Source organism: Manacus vitellinus, unplaced genomic scaffold (genome assembly GCF_001715985.3).
Source record: "Manacus vitellinus isolate BGI_N305 unplaced genomic scaffold, ASM171598v3 scaffold_45_pilon, whole genome shotgun sequence".
In the NCBI taxonomy this organism is placed as follows: domain Eukaryota; kingdom Metazoa; phylum Chordata; class Aves; order Passeriformes; family Pipridae; genus Manacus; species Manacus vitellinus.
Window position 1 is genome coordinate 1,620,992 of NW_021940571.1, and position 10,122 is coordinate 1,631,113.

A 10,122-nucleotide genomic window follows, 5' to 3' on the forward strand; every position below is an offset into this window, starting at 1 on the left:
CAGGCAAGGGGGCTTTTCCTGTTTCTTCAGTGGAAACAGAATCATTTGTGTGGTTTTACTTCATATCTCACATTCCTGGGTTTTCCACTGTCTTTAGAAGCTGCTCTGTTTGCTTTGGTGGTGTGTGCTGGCTCTGTTTCCCTGGCAGTGCCTCCTCTCCTTGCTCACAATCCAACAAGCCTCCTGCTCAATCTGCTTCTTACTGGCCGTTCTGCTTTTGGTTGTGGCCCCACAATTCTCATCTCTAACCCCAAAAGTGGAACTTTTTCTGTGACTTCTCTGAGGCCAATTATGTGGGAAGCTGCAATTAAGCTGCATTTCCTGCCTGAATTCCCAGTTCATCTCTGAATTCCTTTTTCATCTCTGTGACTGTCTCTCTGTAAGATTTATCACAGACTATTTTAATTAGCCTGCCATCATCTTGGAATTCCTATGATAACCCAGAATAATTCCTTCATTATTCTATGATGCAACACTTGAAGACTTTTGCAAAATCCTGAAGAAAACACACAACCTTAAAGGAATCCTGTTCTCCAGGCAGGAGCTCTTTCCACACAGAGCATTCTTTGGGGTTTTGGCCATACAGTCCCTTACAAAGCCAAATCCTGAGGGCAGTTTTCCTTGTTCCTTGGTTTTTAGTTTAAAAAAGTACTGACTCAAGCTGTTGTTCCAGGGATTCCGAGATGCCTGTGAGAAGGGTCTGGTGTCCGGGCACAAGATCTCCGGGATCAGGTTCGTCCTGGAGGATGGTGCCCATCACATGGTGGACTCCAACGAGATCTCCTTCATCAGGGCAGGAGAAGGAGCCCTAAAACAAGGTAGGAGCTCCTTGCTTGGATGTGTCCTGGCTGTTATTGCTGGGGCTGAATTTAACAGCCTCACTTCTGTAGGTTCTTTTGTTATTTGGGGTATCCATCCATCCATGCATCCACCCACCCATCCATCCATCCATCCATCCATCCATCCAAAGTCTGGCCACTTGTGTAGAGCACAGTGTAAGAGTTTATAGAATTTTTGAGGGAGGCACAACAGTTCTTGTGGTTCTGTGAAGGAGATCCTGTTTTCCTGGAATACAATACAGAAACATCAGCAGCACCATCCTTACAGGGTAGGAAGAGAACATTTGGTCAAACTGTGCCTTTTTTAGGAAAAATGTCTTCACTGGAGGAGTGGTGAAGCACTGGGACAGGGAATTGGTGGAGTCACAATCCCTGGAATTGCCCCTGGATGTGGCACTTCACAACATGGTTTAAGGTCAGAGGTTGGATTTGATGACCTTGGAGGTCTTTTCCAACCTTAATGACTCTGTGATTATGGTGTCAGGAGTAACAAGCTGGGGAGCTGGAATTCCATGGAGCTGCTTGTTTTCCCTCGCTGTCGTAGGAAACCCTTGGCATTACCATGACCCATTTGTTGCCGTGCATGGGAGTATCTGAACTTCCCCCCAGGCTTGTGGTGCTGGATTGTTTCTCCCTCTGTTTTTCCCAGCCATGGAAAACGCCACGGTGCGAATCATCGAGCCCATCATGGCTGTGGAGGTGATGGCTCCCACGGAATTCCAGGGAGCTGTGATAGCTGGGATCAACCGGCGCCACGGGGTCATCACGGGGCAGGACGGGGCAGAGGGCTACTTCACCCTCTATGCTGAGGTTTGTGCTCTTCCCGGCTTTTCCTTCCCTCCTGTTGCCTTTTGACTCCATCACTGTTTTCCTTAGTTTGTGTGGATAAACTTGGAGCCAGGTTGACTCATTGTCCGTGTTCCCTTTCTTATGTCCCTTCTGAAAACGTGTGTTTTCCTGTTGGGTGGTGGGAGGGAAAATCATCTCGGCAAAGCTTTGGCTTTGGGCTGCCCTGCATCCCTTCTGCTTCTGAAACTGAGGAATTTAATCAGAGCTCCAGTCTGGAGTTACCTCAAACCTTGTGATCTCTGGATGACACAGCCCTGAATCCAGGATGCTCCAGTTCCTGGTGCATTCAGACTCTCAGGTTTTTGAAGTTTCCTGCTGAAAACATGTTGCAAGTATAAATTAGTTAAAATAGGTGCTTTACAACACCAGATCATTCAATCTGAGCTTTTTACAGGCAGCACTGACTCTTTGTGTCAGAATTGGGATCAATTAGGTGGTGACTCAAAGCTGATAGAAAAAGTGTTTTGTTTTTACAAGCCTGTGTTGGGATTTCAGGTGCCACTGAACGATATGTTTGGATATGCCACCGAGCTGAGGTCCTGCACAGAGGTGAGTCCTCCATGTCCTCTTTGCTTAAACGTGTTTATTTCTGTAAATTTGGGCTACTTTGCATCATTGCATCCACAGCACTTGCAGCAGGGAAGGAGATAAAAAACAAACCCAGAGCTGGGTCGTTCCTGCTCAAAAAAAATTGTTCCATGCTTTGGGTTTTGTTTGTGTGGGATTGTGAAGGATTCTTGGATGCTGTTTCACAGACAAGGGAGTGACCTGCTGTTCAGCACAGTTACACATGTACCATCCTCACCTGGATGTTCTTTTCCCAATTTTACAGGGAAAGGGGGAATATACCATGGAATACTCCAGATACCACCCGTGTTCACCCAGCACTCAGGAAGAAATAATCAACAAATACCTGGAAGCAACGGGGCGACTTCCTGCCAAAAAGGGCAAAGCCAAGAGCTGATCTGACTCCTCTGGAGTCCTTTGAACAGTTTTTCCCAATCTCCTCCAGCAGCTCAGTTTTCCAAGCCGTGGAAGCAGAGAAGGCTGGCTGGGGAAGGCAGGCTGGCAGTGGGATTTGGACTTGGAATTTTGTCATCATCCCCTTCCTCTGTGGAATTCTCAGGAGCCACCAGAGGATCACAGCGGAATTGTTCACGTGTAAATGCTGTCCTTAACAAAATAGATGTTAAAACACGGCTGATAATTGGTCTTGAAATTCGTCTTAATTAAGTTCTATTAAAATAATTGTATTTTTTACTTGATACATCATTATTGTGTAATTAGGTTTGGGAAGTTTGAAAATGTTGAGGCAGGAGAGTCAGGTAGGAGCTGCTGGACAGGCACAAGGAGTGAGCTGTCAGCCCACACTGAGCACTTCTCACAGGGTGCTCCCAGCTTCTCTCCAGGGAAAAATGCCACTTTTCCCTCCAAATCCTCCAGAAATGGCACAGGATCCCTCAAAGTCTCCACCCACTGGGCAAAGCCATTGCTCAGTGCCACTGCCCTGGCACCAAATCTGCTTTTCACTGGTGGCACAACAAAGTTGAGGAGGGTGTTGGTGGGAGTTAACTCTTCCCAAAGCTGGGAACAACCTGGAATTCCTCTATGGGCTTGTGATGTGCATTCATTGTGTGGGCTTGACTTTGGCTCTCTGTTAGAAAACCAAACCAGAGCTTTCTCTTCCCAGAATCTCCCAATCCCGAGGGCGTGTCCAGCCGATGCTCAGCGCAGGAATCAGTTGACTGAAATCTTGCTGACTCATTGCAGAGACAAAACATGGAGTTCCATGGGAAGGAGGAGATATCCCCATAATTCTGTATTTTTAATGACTCCCAGAAGGTCCATGTTGAAGTGTCTCTCTCCCTTCCTGACCTCCTCAGCTTAACAGACTTCCAGTAAAGGGGGGATGAAGTTCCAGTTCAAACCCAGCGACATTCCTGGCACAGGATGATTCCCAGACACAGCCAGGAGTGCAGCAGCCAGGCTTCTCCACAGCCCTCACGGGAAGACAGGGAAAAGGAGTTATTTTGACCTTGGGAACGGATTTGTGAGCACGTGGAGGTGCTAACAGGGCTGGGGTGGTGTATCCATGTGGTGTATCCCTGTGTGTTTCTTTGGGACAAATCCCCAATTCCCCCCCATCCACAGCTTTGTTGTTGTCAACTGCTCAGCTGGAATTGATTTCCAGAAAAGCCCTGCAGGTCCTCAGACATGGGGAGATTTTCTTGAACAACCTTTTACCAAAATTCAGGGTTGTCTTATGAAAGCAGTGTGGAAACAGGAAGGGAACGGGGTGGTTGGGATTTTATTTACTTTTATGGTTTTCCTGCTCTGCTCAGGCCACTGTGATGTGAATTCCTGGCTCGTGGGTGCTGCCAGATGTGCTGGTGCTCCACAAATCTGGAGAAAACCAAAACCCCAAGAATTTTGCTGTATGATTTTAGGTTTTAGGCTGAAATCTTGGCCTAAAAGCAGCTGCCTTAGAATTCCAACAGCTTTGCTGCTTCTCCAGAAGTTCCTGTGGAGCAGTTGGGAGTTACACTGACCTGGTGACTTGGAAGTACCCAATCCTCTGGTTTGGGTCTGCAGAGCAGTGGCAAAAACAAGGTAAGGACACTAAAGTAGAGCCCCAAAGTGCAAAATCCATCCCATTTTCTTGTTTATGTTTCAAAAACTATTTTAATCACCAGCTTCTTTAAGAAATGTTGAAATTCTCAGCTCTGATTTCATACTTTTGATGAGGAGAAATGTTCTACCAGCACAGAAGAAAACACCAGGAGCACGTGGGATGTCGTTCCCTGAATTTATTGTGGTGCCTGGTGTGTGCTGAGAGAAAAAGCTTCAGTCAGGAAACCAGGTTTAACAATCTGTGTGTGTAAAACACTGGAATTCGGGGGGCTGGCATCACCCAGCTTAAATACAAGCAGGGAAAACTGTCATGTGAAATCCTGGAATCATTGTTACTGATTACAGATCCAGGATAATGAAAACCACCACAAACTCCAGAGAACAGCCACCCCAGCACCTGTTTCCCTCAGGAATGGGGTGTCCTTGGTAAGGATTTAGTCTATCCTGGCAGAAATCTGGCAAATGGGGAGAAAAAAGGTGAATTTGAGACAGTTTGGCACAACCTCAGAGAGCAGAGGTGGGATGGTGGTGGATCTTCTGGGAACCCAGCTGGAGGATTTGGAGGCAAAGGACAAACCCACAACTTTGTGGTGTTCAGGATGGGAACAGGACAGGGCAGGAACCAAGAAGAGCTGTTTGAGGGGTGTCCTGCCCATCTCAAATGTGGGAGTTCATCCATCTGGAGCCTTCCTGGCTCTGCAGGTCTGTTTTGGTTCAGAGTTTACAGAGAAGGTGGAAATTTGGGGTCCAACAGCAGCACAGTGAAAGAAAACCCAGCCTCGCCCCTGAGTGATGGTATTTGGTTTATTGGAGAGGTGAGTTGAAAACCAGCATGATTCCATCCCGAAAAATGACCCAAAAAATTAGTAGGCAGATATTTCTTACTGACAGATTAATACTTTCCTGGAGATTTTTTGCCCAAATATATTAACTTTGTTTACAAACTCTACGTAACAGTTAATTAGTGACATAAAATCAACCTGTGTATGTTCATCTGTGTATATGTGCAGTAGCAAAGGCTTTAGGTAGAACTCTCTAGAAGTTGAGTCTTGCAGTTTGAGAAGTGACAGGAAATAATTTTGGCACAGAACAGAGTAGTGAAAGCATCCCGATCACTGACTTGTGTGGAAACCCGATGCCGGCTCCAGCTCTGGTAGCACGAGGATTTTCTCCCTGAATCCAGGGATTCTGACACTCTCCCTCAGAAGCTGTCCCCCCTTTCCTCTGAAAGGCCAGCAGCTGATCCCGATCCCAGCCCAGATCCCTCCTTCAGCCCGGGGGTCTGGGAGGCACAGAAGTGTTTCACTTTCAGAGGCCGCCCAGGGAGCCACGTGAGGCGCATGTGGCAGGAAATCATCTCCTGCAGGAGGGATTGAAAAACACCTCTTTTATAGAGAAATACTGATTTTATAGGTGTATACTCATCACCTTTGTACTGCCCATCTCCTGGGGGCAGGAGGGATTACACCCCTGTTTCTTACCTGTGTTGGCATTTCGTGGAGCAGGACAGTGTAGTCGAACTCAATAAAATCATCTTTCCTCATCTGGGTATGGAGAAAAAGAGAAGGATTATCAGGAACACAGGTTTATATTGTTGAAGTTTAGCTTCTGCTTTGATTTACTTGGCTGCACTGAGCTTGCTTAGGGACTGTGGTTGCTGGCTGGAGTGAGGTGGGTTTTGATCATGGAAAGACGGGGAATTAGGAGCACTTCCTGCATGGAATTGTTGAAGGCAATGGCTGCTGTGTGGCTCTGGCTGCTGTGTGGCTCTGCAGCCCCACTCTCTGCCATGAAACCAGGCTGGCCCAGGTGCTAATTAATTGAATTTCCCCCTCTGATGGATTTGAGAATATTGCCTGTTAATCTCTGCTTCAGAGAAATCTTGTGCTGAATGGAGCAAAAACTGGGTCCTGCCTGTGGATCACAGGGACACAGAGCTTTGGGAGCTGCTGTTTGATGTGCTGGGGGGTCAGACCTGCTCCCCAGCTGGGTGTTTTGGGGGACACAGAGCTTTGGGAGCTGCTGTTTGATGTGCTGGGGGGTCAGACCTGCTCCCCAGGCAGGTGTTTGTTCCAGGTCTGAGCCTGATGATGCCTGTGAGCCTCACAAAGGGTCAGAGGGTGTGGGAGTGACCTGGTGTGGGGCTGAGGAACTGCAGGACCTGCAGAAGCCACTCATGCAACAAGGAAAGCCAAATTTTGTCCAAATGAGTAAAGTTTTCCCACCAACACCTGGACAAAGTGCCTGTCCAGAGGTGGAGGTGCTGGAGAAGGGGAGGCCCTGGGGTTTGGGGCATCACACCCATGGCAGCAGTGAGAGCTGGGGGGTTCTGCTCCCTGCTCCACTCACCCACTGCTTCACCGACTTCACTTGTGCCAGGAAGTATCCCACGTCCTCTGTGGACTTTTCCCACATGATGGAGCTGCTGCCAGCGACAGCCAGAGCCCAGGCTGGCTCCAGGGCAGGCTCAATGTTGCCATAGCTGTCTGCAGGGCACACAGAAACACAAACAATATCAATTCTGGCTGTTCAGCTGAAAAATGATGAACCACAGAGCACTTTGGCCTGGCACAGGCTGGGCTTGGGATGAGACTCTTCCCTCGGACGTGTCACAGGGAAAAGGGAGCAGAACAATGCTAAAGCTGCACCCCAGGAAAGTAGGAAAGTGTGGCAGGACTGACATTGCCAAAAGACAATATTCACGGGGTCCCACAGTGGGGTAAGAACCTCAAAATCCAGGATAATGGAAGTCTTTACCTAGCTGGGAGGAAAAGATGGAATTTTTCCAGGATGGAAAAGTTCTGTTAGTCATGCCCAGTGAATTTCCAGCAACAGCTGAGGAGGTTGTGGCTTGGGGCTCTTGTTATTCCTGGAGGGCATTCTGCATTTTCTCGAATTTAAAATGGTGCTTTTAAACCCAAACCACCTTCAGAAGGTGGTGCTGATGCCAGTGTTAAATGCAAGGGGGTTTTGTTCTCCCAGAGGATCCCTGGAAGGGGGAATGTTTTGACAGCACTGTGGTTTCAGGGTGCTGCTGTAAATAACGTGTCTCCTTCCAGTGCATGTGTTTGCTTGTGTTCTTCACAGTGCCCTGGGAGATAAACCAAATACAGCTGATTGGCTGGGGGAATATACCTGGAATATTGCTCCCAGTTATTGGTTTGGTTTGCTGCCTGATTCTTTGGTAGAGTCTGTTGTCCTCTTCCTGGATTTCATTCTGGTCTTTGGTGTGTGAGCACTTGATGCTGACAACAGGAGGAGACTTTTTCCTTGGATACAACACCGTGGCCAGGCAGCTCCCGGTGTTTTCCTGTCAAGGGAGAATTTAAAACTCTTACCTTTGATCAAGATTTTAGTTACCAGCAACTCATTCCTTGGGTGAAGCTGGTCAAGGGTCAGGAAAGTCTTCAGAAGGATATAATTTTTTTCCCCAGAAAAGTAAATGTTTTAAAACCACGAGGTTGAAGGGAGTTAACAGAAGTTTTTGATTAATGCACTAAGTCATCTTGGAAATGTGTTTGAGAGTTTTAAGAAATAACATTAATTGATAACAGGGACTTTCACTGTATTATACTTCAGCCTTGAAACGAAAATAATCTAAAGCTTCATATTAAGTTCTGAGAATAGTCTGAATTCCACAGACTATGAAGGAAGAGGGCAGTGAAATTGCTGGTGACAAGTGTGACAGGGAGAGTGGAGGGGGTTAGAATTGAGAAGAACATGCAGCTGCCAGCTCATTATTCCCTTTCTGGGGTGTGGACAGCAGGAGGGGCAGTGGGATAATGAGCACAGTGGGCTAAAGAGCACAGAGGGATAATGTCCCCAGTGGGATAACGAGGACCAGGCTGTCACACTGTCACTGAGCTTGGGCCACTGGGAAGTTTCACTCAGGCCTTTGGTTGCCTGAGGTGACTCAAAATCCTTCAGGATTGAGGGCTGAGGATCTCTCAGGTGCTCCTCGGGGCAAAGCCCCTGACAGGCAGGCAGGGAGGAGCACGAAGGTCTTTCCATTGGGAAAGATCCCTTTCCTGAGCTCATAAATGTCCCTGTTTTGGAGCTGCTGAAGTTCATTCCATGCCCATGGTCAGAGGGAACACAGAGGACCCCAAACTCACCCCAGTCCTGTAGTCTTCTGTGCTGAACTGCAGGTAATACTTGTGCCCAAAGTCTGGGATGTTCTGGAAGAGAAAAGGTTCAGCCATCAGTGGAACTGAAGCCTTATTTATGTGCTGGGACAAGCAGTGAGGAGGGGAAACAACAATAAACAACCTGCACACAAAGGGATGTTTGAAAGCCTTTCCTCACTGAGAGGCAAGAGGGGAAATCCAGCTCAAAGTCCTCCCTGGGCCAGATTGTTCCAGAGTAACTTCACCAATACTGACATTCCCAGGGAGTGTTCAGTGTCCAAGGAGGGGTTTTTGCACTGACTATCAAATATAAATGAATCCAATCCTGCTGAGTCACAGCTGAACAGGAATTACCCAGGCTCATTTAATATCTAAGATTTTGGTCATTGGTGATGGGAAAGAAACTGGTTTCACCACACAGATTCTGGTCTGTCTGCTCTGGTTTGCCCTGAAAATACCAGTCCTGAAGGATCCCATTCAATTATCCAGGATTCTGCTTGGTAAGGAAGAGCAAAAGATAATTCCTTGCTGATGGGAAGCAGTCAGGAGGACAAAACACCTGAAAAGCCTTAGAAATGCAAACCTCTGAAATGTGTAATTTTCTTGGATTTGGGGGTTTTTAACTCGAGGATTTCAGTTAACAAATGGGCCTTCTAGTGTGGGATCTTCTGTCTCAGCTCCAAGCAGGCTGAAAGAGAAACTGTCTTTTAATGTTGGCCATGAAAAATACTCATTTCCCTGGGATTACCTCATCCAGTTGTGCAAGAGCAGAGCCCAATAACAAGTCTTGGCATTATCTGCTCTTTATTTCATGGTCAGTCTTTTATGTTCCTGCCAACTTTTAGACTGAGCTCTGAAATATCTGTATTTTTGAGTGTAAGGGCACTCATCTGTTCCCCTTGCTCGGGTTTTGAACACAATGCTCTTCAGAGGAGCAGGAGGGGAACTGTGGCTGTTTGCAGCAGTTGGCAGACCAGGAGCCAAAGCAAACGTGGGTTTGTGTTTCTCTAACCTTGAGCCCTCACTTTCCCTTCCCAGTTTCTCCCAGGAAGTTATTGATGCCATAAGGTCGGCAAAGCCCCACGCCCGCCTGCCTGGAGTACCTGCACAGAGTTGTAAACTGCAGGTAAGAGGACAAACTGCTTTAATCACTTGTTCTATATTATAAAACCCCCTCCTGAAAGTTTAGGGTGAGTCCAGTGTGGAGCTGGAGTCACATCCCACCGGGAAGAAGGTGGAGGAAACAGAACGAGCTCAGACTTCTTTAATTCCTTTCTTCTTTTCCTCCTCGTTCTCCTCTTCCTCCTGCCCCTTTTCGTGTGTTACCTGAAATATTGTCCTCAAAATGGCAGAGGATGTGCCATGAGGGGTCACTCAGCGTAGCAGAATGGGAAAAACTGACTTTCTGAAGTGCCAAAGAATCAGTAATCAAATGAAGTTATAAGGAAGAAGGGTCTAATCTCTCACAATAATCACTGCAGTTAAGGCTAACTTTCTGATTATTGTAAAGCTACCCCAGAGCTGTTATTGCAGGGGTTTATAACACTCCTAATTTGATCAAATTTGGCTATTTTGAAGCACAGTGAGCCAGGCCTGTTCCCTTTGGGTCATCACTGCACATGAGAGAACCTGAAAGGGTCAGGACTTGAACAGAGAATTCTGTGCTTTGGAAGGAG

At 47.2% G+C, this 10,122-nt stretch overlaps 2 protein-coding genes across 2 annotated transcripts in view; one reads left to right on the plus strand and one right to left on the minus strand.

The window, feature by feature from the left end:
- LOC115307714 (elongation factor G, mitochondrial-like) overlaps positions 1 to 2,953 on the plus strand; it is a 5,232-nt gene extending 2,279 nt beyond the window's left edge. The window contains exons 2-5 of the mRNA XM_029962319.1: positions 674 to 818; positions 1,489 to 1,649; positions 2,184 to 2,237; positions 2,521 to 2,953. Coding sequence (XP_029818179.1) covers positions 674 to 818; positions 1,489 to 1,649; positions 2,184 to 2,237; positions 2,521 to 2,652 — 492 coding nt within the window. The 3' untranslated portion in view covers positions 2,653 to 2,953. The remainder of the gene's footprint in view (positions 1 to 673; positions 819 to 1,488; positions 1,650 to 2,183; positions 2,238 to 2,520) is intronic.
- A 2,152-nt stretch (positions 2,954 to 5,105) lies between these two features.
- Positions 5,106 to 8,521, minus strand: LOC103759779 (ovocalyxin-32). Its single transcript, XM_008926200.2, has 5 exons — positions 8,435 to 8,521; positions 7,455 to 7,629; positions 6,669 to 6,805; positions 5,801 to 5,863; positions 5,106 to 5,679 (listed from the first exon to the last, which is right to left on the minus strand). Exons 1-5 carry the CDS (start codon positions 8,519 to 8,521, stop codon positions 5,521 to 5,523), a joined length of 621 nt encoding a protein of 206 aa, XP_008924448.1. The 3' UTR covers positions 5,106 to 5,520.
- Positions 8,522 to 10,122: the final 1,601 nt, after the last annotated feature.

Bases quoted from the DNA above. Each gene is read 5' to 3' on its own strand.
- LOC103759779 (XM_008926200.2), bottom strand. From the start codon at position 8,521: ATGGCTGAACCTTTTCTCTTCCAGAACATCCCAGACTTTGGGCACAAG. The intron at 7,630-8,434 runs GTGAGTTTGGGG...CTCCCTTGACAG, and splicing joins CAGAAGACTACAGGACTGGG to GAAAACACCGGGAGCTGCCT. The intron at 5,864-6,668 runs GTGAGTGGAGCA...CTCCATACCCAG, and splicing joins TGAAGTCGGTGAAGCAGTGG to ATGAGGAAAGATGATTTTAT.